At 41.3% G+C, this 23,265-nt stretch overlaps 2 protein-coding genes across 3 annotated transcripts in view; one reads left to right on the top strand and one right to left on the bottom strand.

Annotated features, from left to right (window-relative positions):
* Positions 1–14,686, top strand: part of PLEKHA8 (pleckstrin homology domain containing A8) — a 49,606-nt gene extending 34,920 nt beyond the window's left edge. The window contains exon 14 of the mRNA XM_017836106.1: positions 14,439–14,686. Within this exon, the coding sequence (XP_017691595.1) occupies positions 14,439–14,573 (135 nt within the window). The 3' untranslated portion in view covers positions 14,574–14,686. The remainder of the gene's footprint in view (positions 1–14,438) is intronic.
* Positions 6,203–23,265, bottom strand: part of COLQ (collagen like tail subunit of asymmetric acetylcholinesterase) — a 42,762-nt gene continuing 25,699 nt past the window's right edge. For both annotated transcript variants that reach the window (XM_017836107.1, XM_017836108.1), the window contains exons 10-17: positions 22,901–22,936; positions 21,921–22,001; positions 18,391–18,487; positions 17,170–17,309; positions 14,174–14,293; positions 13,461–13,581; positions 11,105–11,207; positions 6,203–9,042 (exon numbers count right to left, since the gene is read on the bottom strand). In XM_017836107.1, coding sequence (XP_017691596.1) covers positions 8,973–9,042; positions 11,105–11,207; positions 13,461–13,581; positions 14,174–14,293; positions 17,170–17,309; positions 18,391–18,487; positions 21,921–22,001; positions 22,901–22,936 — 768 coding nt within the window. In that variant the 3' untranslated portion in view covers positions 6,203–8,972. The remainder of the gene's footprint in view (positions 9,043–11,104; positions 11,208–13,460; positions 13,582–14,173; positions 14,294–17,169; positions 17,310–18,390; positions 18,488–21,920; positions 22,002–22,900; positions 22,937–23,265) is intronic.

The raw sequence follows: 23,265 nt of genomic DNA, 5'->3' as shown, positions 1-23,265 counted from the left end.
TGTGTATCTAACTGCTTTCAGCAAGATACACTGGTGTGTGGCCTGTGCAAAGTCCTGCAGTGATGCCAAAGAGAAAACAGCTCACTATTTTCTAAAAATCAAACAGATCTGAGACTTCAGAATGCATTTTGCATCAATTTGTTTTTACCAGGGCTCCTGCTCCAGCTATGGCATTCTGCCAAAATAATTTCCAATCAGTTTAGCATCTGTTTCCAGTGTTGGTATCACCAGCTCATCTGTAGTCTTCAGAGACCAGACGTGCCTCACATAGTTTCCTTTCCTATAGGTCATAGTTTTCCACTTGCTTTCTTGCTTAGCAGCTTGTACCCAACCTCCTTCCTGCAGGCGGGAGGAAGCTGGTACCATTCAGCCTGCGCAGCCTCTGCTGTGCTGCCTCCCCTCGCCCACCCTGCTTGCTCCCCAACATGACATTTGAGCCATGGTCTCAGGTATTCGACACTCACTGAGCCCGACACTCCACGTCCCACACACTGAGCAACAACCAGCTTTCAATAGGCAGCTTTTTGGGGTGTTTGCAGTGGGGTGCTATGGGTGTCTCTGTGCAACCTGTGCCCCTCTGAGCGCTGGTGTGACTGGGAGAGCTTTCTTGCCAAAAATACAGTGGGAGACCCTTGTCAAGAGAAGGAGGCCCGCTCTCCTGCACAGAGCTTCATTCTGTCCCCCTGGCCCTGGTATGAGGCACTGACAGCCCTGCATCAGCAGATGTGCCAGCCAGGCACAGGAACCTTCTTGTACATGCTTTTCCCCTTGCCAGGAACACACTGAATGTTCCAGTCACTCATTGGATCCTGCCAGGACATTTATTTTTTTCAATCCAGCTTACTGAATTCCTTTTCCCCACTAGTCTGTTAAGGATCTATATTCTCTCACCTTTAAATTACAGTGCACTCTCAGTATATAAATAGTCATTGTTACTCACGCTTCTTCAGTCACCTTGAGCAGGCTTCTCTCCCCTGGGGCTCAAACCAGCCCCTGGACAGAATCTGGGGAAAACCCCAGACTATTTCAAAGCATTTGCTTCTTATCAGCCAGCCCAAAAGTTTTTTCATATAGCACTTTGTTTTCTTATATCAGTCTTTTTCTTGTGTGGAGAGTTCATACATCCAGGCTATGCTTCTTCTGAAATAGAACTCTCTCTTGTCCAAGCTCTTCCGCTTTGGATAAAGTAATTAAATATTAATTTACATTTTATTAACCCTATATTATTAGGCAATGTTCACAGCCTGTATGTACCTGTTATCCATACAAGGAATGGATTTATCTGTCCACATTTGTATTTTTTTTCGTCCACTGACCATCTCAAATGCAGCTCTGCTTTCTGCTCTATTGATAGAGATGCCTAAAAACACATAAAAGCAGGATATTCCTGCACAAATAGAACTTTTAAAACCAGCTATTTGTTATCACCCTTTTTATTAAAACAAAGAAACAACAAAATAATCTGCTCTTACAGGCTTCAAAGTTTGGAGAAACCAAGGGAGGGTCTGGAAAGTTGCCTTGCTTTATATCCCTAAATAGTAGACATGTATGACCATCTTGGTAAATCACAGCTGTCAAGCATGTGTCTCTCAGCCTCAGTGACAACCTTCAGTAGAGCCACAAACGGTGAGGGTGTGGAGGAGAACTCCTTCCACTCCCAAATCCCGGTGCAATGCATCTGCCATGGATACAGCAGGGAAACTTGGACATGAATGTTGCAAGGAAGGAGAGAAACCTGAGCCACCTGGCATCACCCTACAGTGCTGCAGATGCCCACGGCCTTTTGGGGGGTTTTGCATGTCAAGGGAAGCTTTACCTCTCTTTACCCTGCAGCTAGAGTCCCACCATCCTCAGGGCTGCAAAATACAGGGGCAGTACTGGTAAAGAGAGGATGGGTTTCCTCTTCCAAATGGCCTAAGAGACTGCTGAGTGCAGAAGGAATAATCCCATTATTTGCATGTCCTTAGGGCTTGGTTCTTCCTTGCCTGTACCCAGTACAAACTCCATAATGTCAAGCTATTTGCCCCATGGGCCAGTCACAGCAATTCAGTCCTCCCTGCCATGTGGTTACTCCCTGACAAACCTACGGGACATTATTGCCTATCAAATAATGTGGTAGTGTGGAGCAGAGAACAAATATTTGACATGTTTAAATTAGCATGACAGCTTGGTCTCAGACAGTTTAACACAGAGCTTGCTTACCCAAGGCAGCAACAGGTACAACTCTCCAGGCTTTATTTAGAAGCTGTAATCCTGCAGCATTTCACACTAGATAATGTCTTGCTAAAAAAGTCCTGGGACAGAGCAAGCCTCTTTGCCCCTCACTGCACCCACCAAGACCAGTGAGATGGCCAGCATTACCCCACTGGTCCCAGACCTCTGCTTTGGAGTTGCTGCTGGGTTTGACAACTAATCTCTGGTCAAATGACGGCAAAACAGTGATGTGTCCCTACCAGATGGTTTGTGATGGTTTTATCTGAATGTGGTGGAGCATGAAAGCTTAAATCCATCTTGTTATTGTACTTTACAACCAACCTCCCTGTGGGTCTTGGCCCATAATACACACATTTCAACAGACCACTTCTGGACAATTCAGTTGCCTGAACTATTCCTTATGTCTTGCCTCTAATCAGTCATTCTCCCCTTTAAATCTGCTAACAACTCAAAACCTAAGCAATCCTCAATATTCTCTTTCTTTGCACACCCTGTCTTCAGAGCAGTAGTGCCAGGTAGGTAAGATGTCAAACCCATCAGAAATTTATAGAAGAAATTATATTGCTATAAACTGTCAGCATTGCCAGTTTCCTCTGCATTCCATTTGCCAATCAAATAACCTTCAAGAGGAAGGCATCGGAAGGACCAAACATAACGTACCCCAAATGTCTGGCTGGCTCAGGGCAGCCTCTCCCAACTTATGCATGGTAAGTTTCGTTGGGGAACATGGCTAATTGAAATGAGAAGGGCAGCAAACAACGGGAGCTCTTTTCTTCCAAACAAAATTAATCACTAAAATGTTTCTGGACCCCCATGATGGGATTGGGGAACACCTGGAGTCCCCAAGGTATTCTCTGCTTGTTCCACCAACTTGGAGATGCTCTACTTAAGAGAGCAAAGGAAAATAAATGTTACATGCCTGCATCTCCAAGTCTTAAACCAGCGTTCAGTAGTGGTTTGGTGGAAAATACCATTGGGTGCCGCTTCCTTCTGGAAGGGAGACAGTGAATAACTGTCAACCCCTCCTTCTCCAGCCCCTCACCTTTACCCTACACAGAGGATGCTGCACACCCTGACAGGATTCTGACTACTCTCCAAGATGAATCTTGAAAGCTTCCTCCATACCTGGCACAAAGGTCAAAGACATCTTGCCATGGGCTTGAATTTAATGCTGATGTCAGTTTGTTCACTTATTAAATGGTGACACTTTAGACTGGCTAAGAGAGGATCATCAGTTGCTGAGTTTCTAAATATACTAAACATGCTGCTGTGTGTGTAGGTTAATGTTACCTTCTCTTCCTCCTCGCTGATTTATTGTGCCATTAGCTCAGATTTCTGCTCTGTCAAGCCTCTGTGTTTGTGTTGTTGCACACCAGCCAGGCAGGCTCCCAGCTGCACCTGCAAAACAGCTCAGGGAGTGCTTTGTCCTTTCCTGTCCTTTGTCCTGCAGGAGATGCCACCAGTACTATTAGCCCTGGGAACTGCCCAGCAGACAGCTTTTCCTGAAGAAGATGAGATGCTCTGATGCACGTGTGGCGGCATGAGGCCCCTTCCCACTCTGACCACAATGGCCAGAGTGGCTCCTGCTCTGTGCAGTGCCCTGCTGCACCTCTTGGCTTTGCTATCAGAGGCTTTAATGGTTTCAGCTCCTTTTCCCTCCTTTCCAAAGAAAATCCTGAGCAGTAGTCCATGCAGAGAGGGCTGCTTGTTCAGCAGTGCATGGAAAGGCAGTAGCAAAATTCAGCTGTTTAAACCCTATTCTCTCTTAAGAAGATTATACATCCAAACTGGACCCTCCATCAGATGTTCAGGAAACTGTCAGAGTGAATTAAGAGCCCTAAAAGGCCAGGGCTGTAACTCAGTGCCTTTTAAGTGCCAAGATTTTGTTGGGAGTGGAGGGAGGGAAGTAGCCACTAATGTAATTTCCAGCAAGAATACACTCCTCTAATATAATTTGGCCTGGCCTCCCTTTCAAATGCAGCCTTTCCTCAGCTGGTCTGGTTCAGAGCCATCCTCTTAAATGCCCCAGTAATTACTGATGCAATGAAAACATGTGCCCAGGCTTTGCTCTGGCCTTTTCAGCCCTGGAGTGACACCAGCTTTCAGCATAGAGCACATTGCTGGGCATGTAACTGGACACATAAATACCGGGGTGGGGGGGGGGTTCGCTGACTACGTTCAATAAAGACACAAATGGTCCTCTGCTCAGGCTTTGTTCCTTTTTTGTCTTTTGTTAAGGTTTGGCGGTGCTCTGATGGTCTGCAAGTTGCATGGTCCCTTACCAGATTAATAAGCATCAGTTACTCTGATCCAAATTCCTGATCCAAATTTTAATTTCACCAGTTACCTGCTTTAGTTGTCTTTTTGCCAGCACCTTATGCTGCTGGTAGCAGAGTTTGTTAGCCCGTTACTCTATGCTTTCCATGAAAGGGAATGGCTTCCAGGGAAGAGACACTTGCCCTGCCATATCCATCTCCTTAGGCAAAAACTATTAGAGGAAGAAATTGAAAGTATATCAGAAAGTGGTCTCTGTTGCCTCACCCTTTGTGAATTAAAACATGATTTTTTCAACAGCTCTTCAAAGATCTCCTTGCAGCATTGTGCATGATACACTCGAATATCACCAAAGAATCACAGAACAGCACTGGTTTACTTCTCTTGGGTTAATTTTGGTCATCTTTATTTAATACATCTCCTGATTGTATGTGGCAACCAAGTGTCAAAGCTGTTGAACTGTCCCCAAAAGCAATTAGCTGGGGACTTATTACTATTATTCCTCATAAACAGCTGGTGCTCAAGGACAGTGACTATTCTGAGGGACTCCCACTTTAAGGATAACCATCAATCCCCTCTCCCTTTGTCCAAATCAGTGGGACTGAAGTATTTGCACCATGCAATTTTTAGAAGGTAAGAACTGTGAGCAAGGGGCTTTGCTGTGACATTTACAGGGCTGTAACAAGCAGAAGATGTTAGAAAAGGGATGAAGTGAGAGACTGAAAGAGAAGCTGACGAAACCCAGAGCCTGCAGAGCAGCAAGGGCATTGCAGAGTTTTGGAGAAGCTACAAAGGATATGAACTTTGGTGCCATTAAAGGAAACCATAAGAAGAAAGAAAGGAGGAGATGAGGTGCATGGTCAGATTTAAGGGCAAGGATAGCATTGACAGCTACAATTTTGATTGATTTGAAGTGAAGAAAGAAATGACGTGGGCATTTGGGAAGCCAGAGAGGTGAGTGTCACAGAAGCCAAGCTTTTAGAAAGGACAGGCAGAAAATATACCACTCCAAAGACTCATTCATTCTCTGTCAATACGCTTCCATTTCCCCTGGGGACAGGCAGCACTGCCCTTTTCTAGGATGCCCTGTTATACAAAAAAGCCTCAGTCCAACAGATTTGCAAGCTGCTACAACAAGGCAGTACCCTCTTCACGAAGCCTGGGTGCCAGCTGCTGCAAGTGTCTGAACCCTAAGTGCCAACATCAGCATTCCCATTGTCCATCAGCATACTGTGCTGTTGCTTTCTGATTTGCAACTATCAACTCAGCCTCTGGTAGGAGTTACAAAGCAGCCAGTACATTATCAGGTAGCAGGAGGAGATAATCCCCCAAACTACAGCCCAAAGCCTTATTAAAAACCAGTACATTACAGGTTCCAATCAGAAATCAGTGAAAGGGGAGCTGTTCTGCTCATGGCGTGTTGCATGGGTCAGTTTGGGGCTGAGGCAGCAGCAAGCCCAGGAGCAGGAATGCACACACTCCCAGACTGTGATGCACATCAGTGTGCCTGCACAGAGCTGGATCCAACAGCAGGCAGGGAGAGGCAGCTGGCAAGGAAAAGGAGGTATTGGGTTTTTTCCCTCCCCAGCATCTTAAACTAGATAATTATATTTAAAAACTGTGGTTTTAAACCCAAAATTAAATAAGTGAAAGTAAGGAGATAGGGGAACTAAGGTAGCATGATTTATTGACATGAGCTGCTAATATACGCAGTAGGTAATTACATATGTTTAATCATATATTAAGTGCAAGCTGGATTTTTGGTATACATTAATACAGTGCATGACATAAGATCCTAATGGTTTTGTACTTGCCTAGAGTTGCATACTAATCATTAGAAAACTCTCCCACAAGCAATTTGCTGCTACACAAGGCCTTGGAACTGAAATATCCCAATTAACTTTTGAACCTGTCTTGGCACAATGTGTAAAGAAACTCAGAGAAGGAGGGAAGACAACTCGCAGCAGACCAGGGCACCACCCAGCTGAAGAATCCCCAATTAATGATAAATCAGGTATGTCAGAAATAAGGATGAAGGATTTCTTTTGCAGCCTTTTAAATCATATATACTTAACACTTTCCCAAGTGTCTTTTTCGTGCTTTATCATCTGAGGGGAATAAGGCAGTAACATAGTATGAAGCGGGTTTTTTTGTTTCCTTACATTTTACATTGCTTTCTTTCTGTTAAGATATCAAATTGTTTGTGTTGTATTAATAAAGTCCATTTAAAATCCATGCCTTACAAATGTTCTCAGACTGACAAGACTAATAGGCCCTTTCCTGAGCATGTGCATCACAGTACAGTTTTACCTAGGCAATCACATCTCCTGTTTACATATTCTACAATCTTAGCTCTGTTACTTTAATGCCCTTTGGAGGTAGGGAGCTTTTAACTAAAAATGATTGAACTTGAAACTGAAAGGCCAGTGGGATTACCAAATTTCTCAGAGACTCCAGCCTTCTGGGGAGTAGAGATGAACTCCTTGGAGAAGGTGAGGAGTTCAGATGAAGTGTCTTCAAGCCCAGGATGGTAACACCTAGCAGATCCCTGGGGGCTGGCCAGCAATCAAGGGAACCTCTCAGCGTATGCTCCTGTGTGGCAGGATGTTGCTGGAACCCACTGCTTCCACAAGCACAAGAAATTAAAAGGCAGCTGTGCTAGTGCCCGGATTTTCAGCGTTTTTGGCAAGTTTCTTGCCCCAGTGGTTCCTTGACCTTTTATTAAGACCTCAGTTAAAAAAAAAAAATAAAAATTTGAGCTATTGAACTGGGCTACAAATGCTGGTGGCTTGGCTTCATAGTGACACAAATAGCCCAGGTAAGTGATAGTTATGAAGAGTATACTAATTTTCTTTCTTTTTTTTTTACCAATGATTGGTGGTTTTCAGTATAATTTTGGAAATCCATAGCTAAAGTCTTTTAGGTAGGTGGTAAAAGCTGCATGCATTTCTTGATTACATTAATGCATTATCATTATAAAGCAACATCCACATTTACTTAACCTTTATGGAAGTGCCAGTGTAAGTGCAGCTGTTGCAGTGCTTTCACTGGTACAGATAAGTCACACATTTCACAGAGTCCTGAGCAAGATTTACCACAAAGCAGAAAAGAGTGGCTTGTATGAAAATAATGCCTAGATTTAAGGCTTTTAGTCCTGAATTCTGCACATCCTTTGTTTCATTTGCTGTTATAGACACTTTTTCACGTAATATTTAATAGGGTTCCCCATGTGAAATATGCTCTTTAATACTTGCTAGTAAATAAGTATATAATTACCCTGATTTCTATCAGAGCTAATATAGTTGGGTGAACTTTCTGGAAAAAAAAACAAAACCAAAAAACAAAAAAACATGTACATTGCACAACATGAATGAACATCCATACACACGCTACTCCAAGATTTGATTTACGGCAATACGAAAGTGAGCACGTACACTGGGAGTATCCCAGACACAATAGTGGAAACAGCGAGTGGAGAAGGGGAGAGGACAGTGTATAACTGGTAGTTGAATGATGATGGTCAGGTGGACAAGGGGATAAAAATGAAGAGACCCTCCAGTGCAGACACCAGAGTGAAAGTAATGTGCATATGGTCATGCTGTGATTTCAGGCAGGTCACCAATGCTGTCGCAGCCCCTTGGGGTCAGCCAGTGCCCAGCCAGCTCCGCACAGAGGTAAAACATACAGAAATAGGTTCCTTCTTTATCTTCCCTCCTTGTCTGATTTTATCCTGGGAGAGAACTTCTTGGCTATTTCACAGTTTATTTGTGCAGTTTGTCCTTTGTTGTGGTCTGCGTTGCAGGCCTCCTGTGACTGCTTGCATTTCCATGCATGCACACCAGACACATATGGACAAATGTCTTCGCCTGAAGGTGAAGTTAACCAGCTTTTTTTGGCTGATTTGTTGATTCTGAAATCACTTACTGAAGGGCCTCTACTCCTTTCACCCTTGAAAGGAGTATTGTTAAGCTTAATGTCGCTGAAGTCATTGGTGATACAACATTTGCAAAGTTCACATTGTAATAAAAGAGAAAGTCCCTATAAACACCACATTCAAGATATGCTTCGTGTTTATGCTGGGAAGGGTTAAAGACAAAACCTCTGAAGAGCCTATATCTGGGTTTAACAGTGCTGACTAGAGGTAATTGTTACACAATATTCCTGGTTGATGAAACTCAGTTTCCAGTAGCTTAATGTTGCTTTGTGATGGAGAGCAAGTTACCATCCACAGCTGCATAAAAGTCTTACTGGCACACACTGTTTGACATTTTTCTATTAAGACAGGATGCAGTGGTCCTATTTTTTCCCAATCTGACGATTTTCAAAAAAGAAAAATATCTCCAAATGGCCATCAGCAGCATGACGTCTATTTGTTTTCACACAGAGGTGGGTGGGGTGTTTTTTAGTCCCAGTCCTTCTTGGTTAGATGATAGTGTAGCACCTACCACCCTGCTACAAGTGGGATGCTACCCACCTCCGCTCCTTCATGTGAAGTATCGACACTGTGTGGAGTCAATGTAGCAATAAGAAGTGCATCGCAATTTTCCATAAGACCTAAAATAAAAGAGAATATCTCAGTTTCAAAATATGCTACAGTTCACATTATATGGTTTCTGGATGTGACTATCTGTAGGAGTGAAGAACATCAGAACATGTCATATGCAGCAACATATGGGAATCAAAAAAGGACGGTAATTTCTATCATGCTCCACTGTGTTCTCCTTTGTCAGCAAAATAAGAGTCCAGGAGAAACCACGAGTGAAGGCTTAACTTCCAGTAATGTCAATTAAAAAAATAAAATCCCCATTGACAGCAGGACTTGAACATTACGTGGGAGTGGATGCAGAAGGCCTTGGTGCCCACGGGAACTATGTAATGAAATATCTGAGGCTCTGAGATAAGTGTTTTTCCAGTTACTCCCAATAGCTTCAGCAGGTGTTACTGTGCCTGTCCTTTCACTTATTTTTCATGTACTTGAGATAATGAGAGTGACACATTCCCACCTTTGAAATAAAATGAAATAAAATAAAATAAAATAAAAGAGTAAATGGAGGGGTCCTTGCAAAATAAGGAAAACCAGAGATTTTTATTTCTCTACTGACTTAAACTGAACTGCAGTTCAGACTACCCACTAAAGACCTGACCAGAGACGTTAATAAGCATTTTAATGAGTTTTTATTGCTGACATATGTCTAAGTGAATAACCCATCCATGGCACCAAGACGTGGACTAAGCAACCTTAAAACTATGTCCTTGGATAACCCATATTCTCAGACCAACGTAAAATATAAAGTGAAGATGTGTGAAATAGGAGGAGGAGTTTGTGGGCTGGAAAGAGTAGAAGATGGAAAAATCTGTTGCGGCAGAGTTCTTGGAGGAAAGGTTGCTTTGGGATGAAACTCCCATGTCAGTGCCATGCTTATATACTCAGCCCGCTTTAATCATGATTCACAGCTTTTTCTTTAGTTTGGCAGATAATTTTCAGTCTACACACACAAAAAATAAAGAACCTCAGTTGCTCTTCACAACTTGGATATATGGAAAGTGAAAATTATAAAATTTTCTCAAGCTTTTGTGGTGCTATCTTTTGCACCAAACTTCAGACTTTTAGAAGGGAAGGTTTTTGCAGTAGAAAACAGCTCTACACCGTCTGAAAATGATATCTCTGTAAAATGTTTCAGGTTTGCTGGTCTATTCGTCTGGATTTTAGTAATCTTTTAGGCCGGGAGTGCTCCAACAATTACAGTGGAAGGATTAGCACAGCACTTGATTTACAAAGACATCCTGTGGTTTCTTATTCCTGTCAATTAGCACATCATTGTTCCCTGAGTGATGAGGGCTCTGTTCATAATTTAATTTGCAAATTAATTGTTTCCTGTTAGCCAGTAACAATACCTGACAGTTAAATAGAGGTGCTGCTGTTGGGAGGAAAAAAGCTGACCAGAGGAAGCTGCTTAAACAAAGGCAGAGAAGGCAAGTCAACAATAAGCAGATGTTTTAAATGAAGGACATTGCTAAGCAGATGCATGGCTTTGCATCTGTCGGCAGAGAATTTCCTGCTCCTTGGAAAAGCTGACAGATGCCCAGTGGATACAGAAGCAAAGATACCCCTAGAGCACTAATTAACGAAAAAGGCAGCGGGAGGTCCGTTGGAGCAGTGGGTTTGGGTCTTTTTTTTCTTTCACTGTGATCATCTCCTCCTCATGGTTTTTCCTATTCTTGTTATGTCATCGGTGGTCGTTAATGCAATGGTGATGTGACCAAATTAGGAAATCTTGGCAAGAAATGGGCATATATGTGTCTATGTGATCTTCGTTCATTTTATACAGTAAGAAGCGTATGCTTATTACTGAGAAATGAGATTTAGCCCTTAAAGTCAATGATATGCAGAAATGATTTGATAGACTCTTTCTCTCCCCCTGCCTGTAGTGGTCCCAGTAGAACAAGGTTTAAGTGGATGATACTACTCTGTTTTAAAGCTAGCAAAGAGAAAAAAGAAAGAAAACACACACACACAAAAACCAAACCAAAAAACCAAACACAAAAAACCCCCCAACTAATCAACCAACTAACCAAGAAAAAACCCAAATCAAAGCTAAGACCCTCTCATACATACCCAGGGAGATATGTTCTACATGTCAAATATCCAAAATCCTTCCCATCACAGTCTTCAACCCCCTCATGCCTGTAGCCATCTCCACAGTAAGCACGGCGGCATCCTAGTGAAAAACAAAGAAAGAAACACCTTCAAGGCTCTTCATATGTAAAAGGAACAGGTAAAGTAGGTGGAACTAGATTTTTAAGAGTTAAGTATTAAACAAGTCCTGTAAGGACTGTCTTAGGAGAAGTAATATTCTTCACTACAAAGAATGAGCTTTTTTTAGCCTAATTTCAATGACCAAGAGAAAGAATGAATAAATACTAAAAATAATTACTACAGAATCACCAATTACAGCAGCATTTATTTTAAAACTTATTATTGCCTTAGATAATTACTATCAAAACAAGTTAAGGGAAACATCAAATACAGTTAACATAAATGACCTGGAGGGGGTCCCAATCTCAAAAAAAAAATACTCTGAGGTCATTAAGTGGTTTGAAAATCCCCTCCCAGACCTTTCCCCAATATTGCACAATATCTATATATGTCTACTGTGAGTTCCCACCGTGAACAGAATTATGCAGACCTATTGCCTGTCTATAAAAAAAAAAAAAAAAAAAGGTATGTAATGATCAGTAAAAATGTGGGTTTTCCCTCTGTTGACTCCTACTGAATGTGAGTCAGACTTGTGACATTTTTTCATGGTGACTGACATGTAGGCTGCACTAATTTTTGGGAATTTTTGCCATTTTAGCAATAGGGTTTTGCTTTTGATGTCTTTGGCATATTGAGAATGACTTTATAACTTGAACAAACTCATTTAGTTAAAATGCCTTTGACATCTTCTGGGAAAATCCATCGCTATTAAGCAAAGGATTGAAAGGACACTCAGGAATAGGGAATTTATGAGACTTAAAGTGGGTTATTTGCAAATAGTAATGATTAATTATTTGCAACAAGGATGTGTTTGTTAGAAATTAATGCTTCTAAGACCAAGGAGCCTATTTTACAATTAAATGCACTTAACATTTGGTTAGCCTTTTTCTTTTGGTTCAGTCCCAAGAGAAGAATGATGACAATGTGCTCATTTCCAAGTGACTTAATGATTACTCTTTGGGTCACATCAGTGTCAGAAACCTATGTATTGCAAGGCCTCAATTGCCCAGCACGTAGCACAGAGAACACGATGTGCTCTCAGACACACAATATACAATTTTGCAGGCACTAGAACTAATGAGCACTATTTTCCCCACATGGTTGTTCCCCACAGTTGACTGCAAATTCTAATTGAATCATTTTCTCATATCTGGAGACTGGACAGATCCTGCTCTCCCTCTCTCTGTATTACTCTGCAGTCAGGCAAACTTAGAGGAGCTTTTATTTATATGTCTGCCTATGCCTGTTGTGACTGAACTGCATTTGAAATCTCACTCCTGTTGTCACTGAGAAGTTGGCTGGGCTTCTTGAGTTTATAAGGGGGAGGGTGGTGATGGACAGGTGGATGGAGAAACTCACACAGAGCATGGCTGCATACACTCCGTTTTCAAAGTCAGGCTAAAAAATGGAGGGATATATAAATAAAAAATAGCATCTTTCAATGTTGACTGATACTGTTCTGACATGTGAAGAAGCATCCCTTTGCTAGAATCAGAAGAGTACCAAACCTGCTATGTGGGGAAGGTGTAGTGCTGTGCTCTGGGGAAGGATTCAAGCCATAAAAGTAACTGAGGGGCAGAAGGTTACCACAGCTGCTTGAATGCTTATATGCTCTTTGCTATCCAAACCCAGAAAAATAGAAGGAAGATTGAGTAGACAAGAATTAAATGTTGTATAAACCTAATGGTGAAGGTAGCGGGCTAACATGTTCCCCATGCAAGTGAATAACAAAATCCAAAGCAGTGTTTCTAGACCCAGGATCTAGTTTACTATAAGACAGAGCCAGCTCCAATGTCTATCCCAAGGGTTGTGGTGCACTGCAAAGGTATGCTACATCTTTTAGACAGAGAGCTGGCAGTCCCTGGGGAAAGCGTGTATGTAAACCAGCTGCTGAATTTGGCCCCTGAAATGCAGTGGTTTCGCTCTGACTGCAGATACCTCTGCTCAGTTAGGTACACAGTCCTCTGTGAGGATGTGTGAGAAGTACCTGTTGCCATCTCTGTCTTGTGCTGGTGTGTCCCATCCACATACATGAAAGACCTCAGTTTTCACACTGTGGCCATTGTGCCCTCCTTTCCCCGTGCCTGTGCTTGATTCACAAACCACACAAGCTCTCCTGAGTGAAATGCTTGTGTAATCTACACAGAACCCTGTAGGAACAACTAATGCACCTTCCCTGGTAGAAAGAAGCCTCTCTTGATGCACTGTAACTTACTTATACAGTCATCGGTCACAATTGCATTGCCATCGTCACACTCTTCCCCGTCCTGTACGATCCCATCTCCACAGGTACCACTATCCTCAAAGCGGTAATCCACAGGATAGAAAGGGGTGAGCTGACCAAACAAACACACAGTGGTTACTGAATCAGACCAGGAGCAGCCTGGCTAGCAAGCAGAGTTGAAGGGCTATGGGAGGCAGATCCCACAACTGGGTTTTCATATCCTGCTAGTTGGTGGTTCACAGAGTTTATACAGAATCTGATTCAAAGTCCAGTGGATACAGGAAGGATCCTGCTGCTGATTTCAGTGGGACTTAGCTTAGCTCCTTGAAGGAATAAGGAAATATGTGGGTTTGGTTTGCAGGGTTTATGTTCTTTGTACCCTAGTGAATTTTGCCTTATTTTGTATTAAATAAAAAATGGTCTTTACTACCTTAATTCCCCAAACTCTGCCCCAGTTTGTTCACCAGTGGAACCTGGTTCAAAGAGAGGTCAGCAAAACCTGCAAGAGTGCTGAGTTAATGCCTCAGTATTTAAGACTCCTGTGAACAAAATTCACAGAATTATGTACATTTGTGGCACTGCTCAAAAATGAGCTTTTTCTCAATTTCTTTAATTGATTTTGTATGACACCTTAAGTACAGAAGTATGTTCTGTATTTCAAAATGAAATATACACTCACGAGTTTTCTGAGACCATATTTTCACCTGGACTGGGAGCCATCCAAAGGTATCCTTGAAATACAAAGATCTCTGATCTCTTCTAAAAGCTAAGGCATTTTCAGTGTTTAACCGGTCCAATTCTTCTTGATTATTCACCACAAAAATCTGGAGCACAAAAAAAGAGGTGATTGGTAACCCTCTCAAGAAGTTTTTTTGATTGTCACAGAACTGAGTTTTGTCAACTGGCATATGAATCTGCAAATTGGTAAATAATTACACAGAAAAATGGTTTGATTGTCTTCTGAAACAGGATGGTGTGAGAACTTACACCCATGGACTGCCAGACCACAAGAGGCTCCTGGTAAGAAGAGATCCAAGTTTCCAAAGGAGAATGGTCTTCTCTGAGCACCCAGCTATGACTCCGATGGCCCCAATTTCAAAATGAATATCCACAGATAAGGATCATTCAAATACCTGTGCACAGTCATTGCTGAGAAGAACTGAGAATCAGGTGCTCAAATGGTTTGATGCTGGAACAATTGCAAAATCCATATGGGCACAAGTGCTTTTTGTGGGTTTATCTACAACTATTTAAGACATGCTCACTACAAATTAAATGATACATGGCTCAAGACAACCTTCACTTATCTTTTGCTACTTTGTTTAGATTTAATTTGCATTAAAATGCATGTTTCTTTATAGCATATATTTTTTTTCTAGAGTGAAGTCTTCAATTAAACCGAACAAAATTAGTTCAAAATGGAAAAATCAGGACAAGCTGCTCTCTACCCATTTTTTAATGTCTCATGTGAAATTGGATGTAAGAGGCATTAGAACACAGTCTCTTCCTTAGAGAAGGAAGCTGCTTCTCTTCCAAAGCAGCTTAATCAATTTAATTTTTGCAAGATTCAAACCATTTTTAAATTAAGAAAAAGCAAGAATGCTTCTGAGCAAAATGGATTTAGGGTTGAGTCTGACTCCCACCAGCATAAACAGAACTGGCTCTTTTAAAAACAAATTACTCTGAAATTTTTACATAACAGAATAATTCCATAGCTCTGGACAAAGGCCAATTTCATTAAATAAGCATTGAATAAAAATGCCTTCAGCTTGAATGAAAGAAAGCAAAGAAATAGGAAGTCAGCAAAGAAATGATTCTGTAATTGCGTTCAGGAGCTCACGGCCCAGCCCCAGAGCTTCCATTTCTCTTGAAATCAATAGCAGATCTGTGCTCTCTGAAACTCTCTATTACAGTTACTGGCCTTTGAAATTGCAAAAGATTTAAAAAACAGAATGAACCTTAGCCAGTGACGGAAAAACAGCACTGTGTTTCTCAGTCTCTGTGCTCCTCTGACAGTGCTGGCATTGGAGCTGGCGGGTGCGTGGGTGATGGCACCGAGGATGTGCTGCAGCTGGATGCTGCTTTGGCAAACTCTGGGACACAGGGATTGGGGCACAGAGCACCATCTCTGTGTCTTTTTCATGTTCAGCTATGGAAATCCTGACAATACCAATTGACAATAGTTTTCAAGTGGTACAAGACAGACTTCAAAGCTGCTACGTGGGGATCTGAACAGAATAAACAATAGTGATGTTTAAGTTCCTACTCTTTACACTCGAGGAAGTAAAACAAATAGGGTGGGCAGGAGAAGAGGGAACACTGCTTTGCAAGTGCTCAACTTCCAGAGCTAGGCCTTGCCTCTTTGCCATCCCACATTCCTGAGAACAAAATAGCATTCAATCATCATCATATGAGGGCTCATAGCAGTAGCTTATGGTACTTTTATTTTAGGTAGTTACACTCTCTTTACTATCTTTTAACATCTAGTATGAAACCGTGCCTGAAGGAGAAGGAGGGTAGTAAGACCTACAAATAATATTGTGAGCCTTATACCTTTTCCTATGAGTTCTACAGGCTGCAAAGTACTACAGTTCTTCTGCAATAGCATGCAGTGTGATGTCATATGCACCTTTATTTCAGCACTTTCCTCACAGTTTTGTAATGCAACACTGCCAAGGGTGGGAGCAGCTTGCAAGACTTGCAATGCAGTCATGCAAAGACTGACTTCAATGACCCAGTTTAATGGACAGTGTTGTTAGTTTGTCCCTTTCACACACTGTAACAGCTTTCTGATAACGTGAATGGAGATGTTAACTAAGCTAACTGCTGCTTATTGACATTCATAGACAACCAGACACTGCACAATTTCCACTTGCATGAGTGGAGTGGCTGGGCTATGCTGATACACAGCAGCAAGGTAACATCTTCATTGCTGTCTAAGTGCTACAATGCACAGAATAATAAGGCAGGGCCTAGATGAAGGAAAATTACATAAATAGTATTTACAAAGCCCAGAGAAATCAGAGATTTCACTTTTCACCAATGCCTTGTTCTTTAAAGTATTTTGTCCAACTTGCTCATAAAAATGTTTTCACGACTAGAGATGGAAATTAGCTACATAAAGTGTATGTCTACAGACAGGAGTTCAGAAATCTGATTCCCATGGTTTGTGGAAATTCCTTTTGTTTCAAGGTAGACGGTCTATACTTTGGTAGAAAGTTCTATTGTATATGCTCACTACTTGACCCCAATATTCAATTCTGAAATCACCTTCTTTGTAGAAGAAGATATTAAAACAAACAAACTAATAAACAAGAAACTGACCAATCTTGAAATTTCGATTTAATGAAATAAAAATAAAATAAAACAATTAATGAAGTAAAAATAGCAGATTATATATGTACAGTACTAGATGAAAGAGAGAATCCTCAGGCTTGAAAGGAATTTCTAAACATGTGTTACCTTACTGATGGTTTGAAACAGCTGCATTTCAGCACATGAATCATACAACCCTCAGACCAGTTATGAGACCAAAGTCTTTTGCACCAGCTGGATCTCAGAGGCTTTGTATACTAGAAATCACACATTTCCCACATACAGACATCTTCCATGTTAAACCCAAGATATTAGTGAGTACATGACCTCTTACAATAAAAGCACATAAGGACCACTCACATCCCCTCCCAGAAAATCTGCTTACCGCAGGAACTTTTGGATAGCTGTGTCCAAACACAGATTCCTCATATGACGGGTTACTCATATGTTGTGGGTTTCTGCAGAGACATCTCCCTGGGGGCCCTGGAAGTCCTCTTTCCCCCTTTGGTCCTATTGCGAATTGCCCTAGGAAGCAAAGTACCCCGTTGTCTTGTTATGAAGTTAATACACAAAACACAAACACAGCCTTAATGGGAAAAGTACAGGTCAGGTGGATATGTAAAATTACCAAGTTTTCATGTATGCACATGCCCCACCAAATCCAGTGGGAACTGAGGGGAGGGATTACCAGAACACTAATTCCGGTACTTCAGGAAAAAGATCCCAGTTTGTACCACAGTCATTTTATTTCAGATTGTCTCAGCCTTTTACATTTTTCTACCAGTTTTAGAGAAGAAGAGAGAGAACATTTGCCAAGAATAAATGTCAACCTGTTTGAAACTACAGAAATTCAGGACCGGATGAAGACACAGATTACAGCGTCTGTGCACCAAGTTTTGTAGAGTAAGTCTCTGTAAACATCTACAACCCTTTGGACTTGTGTATTTGTACAACCACTTGAGCAATGCTGTTACAGAGGTTTCTGTACAGGAAAACCCATCTAGAAATACAGGAGTTCTACAATTAAACATTAAAAAATGTTTTTTGACTTTCAAACTTTGGCAAGGATGCACTGTTCTGCAAAATTAGACTAAGAGCCAATATATTCATACTGCAGACAGTGACATCATTACATAAATGTCTTTTAGTATCAGAATTTATATTCTAGAGGAAAAAGATTAACAAGCCTGACACATAAACTTTCTGTAGATTGAATAAAGTCTTTAAAAAGTAATCTCAAGGTCCTGGCTACCTTCCCATCAGCATGGTGAAAACTCCCAGCTAATTTACTCAAGCAAAGATGTTTCATAGTGGGAGACACGAGATATATGAAGACTCTGAAGCTGCTCCCAGCTTTGTGGAATTACCACTTCCACACCACCACAAGAAACATCCTGTCCACTGATGAAAGCAAGGGAATGAAAAGGGAAAAAAGCAAAATGGAAGGGAACATTGAACAGATCAGAAATCCTCTCCTTGCCATTGATGGAGAAGCCAATCAAGCCCTACAGCATTTTTTGCAGAGGGGCCTATGTGTATGTGATGTGTCAGGAGGGGCTGATGTGCCAGGGATACCCTTTAGGAGACCACCTCATCTTCTGCTTACCTAATCCTGAAGGTCCAGGAGGGCCTGGCTGGCCAATAGGACCCGGCCTTCCAGGTGGACCCATGACACCTGCAGGTCCAATGTCTCCCTTTAATCCCTAGAAGAGAGGAGACATCCATTTATTTGCTAAAGTATTAGTAACACACAACCTCTTCCAGCACTGTCTTCCCTTTCAAGAAAGCCAAGACAGTTGCCAACAGAAGCATGCAGCATGAGCACCTGGGAAGATGTGCTCTACCCTCCTACATAGAGACAGAAAGGCACACCCAGGCAGGATTCCTGCTCCTAAATATGAATGGTCACAAGGATCCATTCTGTGACAAGTCAGGAATCTCCCTGATCTGAATTCAACCCTTAGATAGCACTTCTTTAAGGATGCCTTTTTACCCCTGGTAGCTCTCTAGGAATCAGTGCAACTGAGAAAGAAAGAGGAAAATTGCTAAGGAGTTGTCAGGTTGCCACAGTGACATTTCCCAGTCTCAGGATGCAGTCTTTCAGAAGCACAGCAATGACTTTGAAGCCCACACTATTTTCAGAAGTACTTTAGATGCCTGGATTCCTGTATTTCCTTGACTTTCACTACGGGTATAGCTGTGTTAACGAATCATCAGAAGGCAAGCAAGGGATTGACTTTACAATGTGCAAGATAGTGTGTAGCAACACCATACCGACAAATGGTGTCCCCCTGGTACCCTTTCAAGCAGTCAAAATACTGTAAAATTACTTAGTAGAAGAGTTTATACACAGTTACCATGCAATAGCTAATATTCTGTAAAATCGGCCCTGATCTGCCTCATGGGAGTTTATTTGTGCAATCATACCCTTAGGCATTTGGAAGTTTCACCACAGAACTGTTCAGCACCTTCCTATTTTTTGCTCCTGAATTTAATACGGTGACATTTATTAAAAATAACTACATTTATCTTCCTGCTTATATACTCCCAAAGGCTTGGATTTCTCATTCCAGAAATCTATTACATTGCTTGAAGTTAAAATATCTGAGTCGATTTTTATGTAACAGCATACATTATTTAGCATAATAAAAATAATGTGTAATGTGTAAGCTTTCTTTTAGTGACAAAGGATATTTTTTCCTTGAAGTTGGTGCCATTCCAGGTTAATGTGCATTCAGAGGCATATGATGAGCAGTTGTATGTTTAATTTAAGAGTAACAAAGCATATATGGTAATATATAATATGTATATATATATATCCCATGTATACGTTTGAATGTCACTTGCACCATTTCAGCAGGGGAAGGCTGATTTTGCCATGGCCCATAAAGAACTAATTGAATATTTACTTTGTTTAATCCTATTAGGTAAGCTCTGTGCCATCAAAATATTCCAGGATTTATGCGAATGTCAGCGATGCTGATCTCTAATTACTTCTTACATTACACAATACAGAACTAGCAGACCAGAGTTTTGTAGCCCCAAAGAAGACTGTGGGAAATCTCTTTCCCCCACACAACAGCAATTTGGCAGAGGCCAGCCAGCGCCAGTCGGATGTGTGCTGCCTGAAAATGAGCTGTTTTCTAGGTCTCCTGCTTTGGAGGAATGATTGCTTAATGCTTTCCTGCTTAGCACAGACAGATTAAATAATAATGGCAGACGTTCATATTAAATGCTTTTGCCTTGTTTTTTTTTTCAAATGTGTCCATGGCTTTCAGATAAGCTTTTCCCATTGACAATATTTATATTCCTCTCTTTTCTTTCAAAGTAACATTATCTAAAGCCCTAAGTCATTCTTCCTTATCAAGACTGAAACCCTAAACTTGGTCCTTAGGGTGAATTCCCAAGCTACAAAGCTTTGGGTGTTATGTCTCAGTTAGCAGCAGTGAGGCTGTGACTTATGACTCCCACTTCCTGGACACGGTTTGGGAAGAGCCTGGCCCAGAGGCGGGGAAGAGTTGAAGAAGTCAGTGAGCTAATCAAGAAGTATCTCAAAATGGAAGTGGAAGTGACACCTTCCTAATTTAGCTGCTTTCATCTAGCCATGTCAGCGGGATCAAGAGACAGGAAATGGCCCCATGTTGATGGAAACTCTCCTCTCAGCTGAACAAACAACTACAGCACTTAAGCGTGGCAGCCAGACCCATAGAGCCTTAAAGTGCCACTCTCTATTTTTTTCAGAGGATTAGAAAAGAAGAAAGGAAATCGCTAGCTCACTGATTTATCCAGAGGGAAAGCTGCTTTTCATGCAGAAGATCAATGCTGAAATTGCTTTGGGGCACCAGAAAGGGATTTGTGTACTGAGCCTTGGGACAGGAAATGCCAGTTTGGGGACAGACTAGACTTCTTTTAGTCACACTGATAGTTTCCTTAAATTATGACACACCTTATGTCACCACTTTTTGATTAAGGCACTGTGTAATGTGACAAAATATCTAAGGTCAAGTAAGGAGTGCGCTGTGTTCAAGTTGATCTGGAGGCACTACATCTTCCCTTAGCCTCATGCTGTGGAAAGATATTATGTGCATAGTACTTTAGCAGAACAGATGAACAGAGCTAACAAAAAAAAAAAAAAAGGTAAAACCAAAAAATTCCAGCAAAGGTCACACATCAACTTTTAAAGCATGACAAATCTAGGACAAAAAAATATTTCTTGTGGGTCATCTAGCAGACTTACACGATATATGCCTTCCTTACTTGGGAACCTGTTATTCCCTCTTTAACACCCAACTTTTATTTTTTCCCCCAACTGGCTATTCTATGACTTCAGATACTACCTTCACTACAGTGAAGGAGGTATGTACCTCTCTTTGCAGTGTTGGGCCTAACCAGACTGCAATGTTGGCCATAATCAGACTGCAAATAAAATACTTTCAGGTAAGCTCATTGGCAACCACATCTACAGCCTCCTGTGTCTGAGCAGTTGTACAATGACACCCACATCGGTGTAGCAAGGACAGGTTCCCTTCCCTGTTGGAAGAAAGAAACAGGCTCTGCAGGTAACAATTCAGAGCACCAGGAACTGGTCGTTTTTGTGCCCCCAATATCACTGCTTAAAATAAATACAAAAGGCTAGGTGCACTCAGAGAGGCCCATTTGGTGACTTGAACAGGTAACTATACCAATATTGTTACCTGCTTCTTGGAAAATGCTATAATGGAGGAATCAATATCCAATATACACACAATTCCTACTCTTTACAATTCGTCTGAAAGTCTGAAAATGTAGCTCTATCAGCATAATTTTGAGCTCTTTAGCCATCAGATGGGTCTGGGACCACAGCTTCATGTTGCTTAGTATTCAAAGGAAGGGTTCAAGGTCTGCTCAAATTGTATTAAATGAGTGTGTTACCAAGCCAGGATAAATAAAACATTTCCCATGCTGCGTGGCCAGGGAATAGGTAAGGTTCTAGCCCTAAGGCTCTTGTGTAGCCTGTGTTTGCGTGTGAGGTGTTTTAGAGCTTCTGTCTGCTCTCCGTGTGATACAGTGCATAGTAAAAGAACATAAACCACACAGTCATAGTCACGATCACACAGATGCCATGAGTCACAGGAAGAGGAAACACCATGGTCCTACTTGTTTGCCTCGTTTTCCAGGTCTTCCTATAGGTCCTCTGTGTCCCGGTACTCCAGATTGTCCCTTTGGGCCCATCTCTCCCTTGATGGGTATGGAGGGAAGGAAGCAAGATGTAAGTACATGATTATACCTGCCTTATACAAGACAACAGGTGGACATTGCTCTCATTCACACAATTCCTCTAGATAATCAGATGCCTTCTTTCTTAAAAATCAAAAATGATAATACAGTATTTTAAACCAAACATAAAGTAAAAAAATATCTCTTACAATTTACCCACATATCCCTGAAAAATCCTTTCATAAAGAGGAGGCCAAATGGAGAGATCAGAAACATGCTCAGATACTTGGGAAAGTCAAGGCTAGCAAAACTGTGAGATCCCTTGGTAAAATCTTGCTTTGCCATTAAGATGAATATGTTATAAAGACACTCAGGGAAAGGGAGGTGAATTCACTCATAACCTCCTTAGGAGCATCTGCTATCTTCTTATCTTAATTTCAGATATATCATGTGATTATGTAAAAAATTATCCTCCTTTAGGTTTTCCATAAGCCAACATCTTAATTTTGTTTGTTTTTCAAGAACAGAAAAACAATGACATAAGAACTTATCAGGGCTATCACTGCTATTTATAGTAGAGCCACTTCAATTCAGAGTATCAAGAAGGAAATATTTACTAGCTTCAAGTGAATAAAACCCAAACAATTAGAGTAGTTATGAATCTAGAATCAAGTATTTGGATATGTTAAACAGGAGGAAGATTATAACTGAACAAATTATCTGGGAGAAAAAAGAGAAAAACCAACAAACAGCTAAGTCTGAGAGTTTTCTTCTAAGCTAAAAAAACCTAAAGAATTTGATCAAGTCCAAGCAGTGCTGGTCATTGAGTCAAGCAAGACCTTTCCAGGAAGTCCCTGAAGTCACTAATTGACCTTGTGTTAGCATTTAACACAACTCCCCAACACATCACACCCACTTACTTTTTGTCCCAGCATTCCAGGGAAGCCTATTTCTCCCTACAAAGTCAAAGGAGAAAAATAATGAGAAAATGTGTAATGGTCTTTGACAAAGCAGCACCTTCCTTGGAAGGAATAAAAACAAGTGTCATGTATGGATATCAGTTAAAAAACCCCGCATTGACTCAGCACTGCAGGTGATTCAGTAGGTGGAGAATTATAAGCAAAATTTTACAATAAAGCCCTTTGTATGGTAATGCTACTCCTCTGTCTGATTCTCTGCTTTTCTGCTTCCTCTTCTATGGCAAAAATATCCCAATCATGCTTTTGTCTACAGGCAGCCCTGATACCTGGACAACTCTCAGAGCCTGCCTTTGGGAATGACATTT

The sequence above is a fragment of the Lepidothrix coronata genome, unplaced genomic scaffold, assembly GCF_001604755.1.
Source record: "Lepidothrix coronata isolate B3197 unplaced genomic scaffold, Lepidothrix_coronata-1.0 Scaffold270, whole genome shotgun sequence".
NCBI lineage: Eukaryota > Metazoa > Chordata > Aves > Passeriformes > Pipridae > Lepidothrix > Lepidothrix coronata.
Note: the sequence above shows the minus strand (reverse complement) of the source record. Positions and strands in the feature narration are given on the sequence as shown.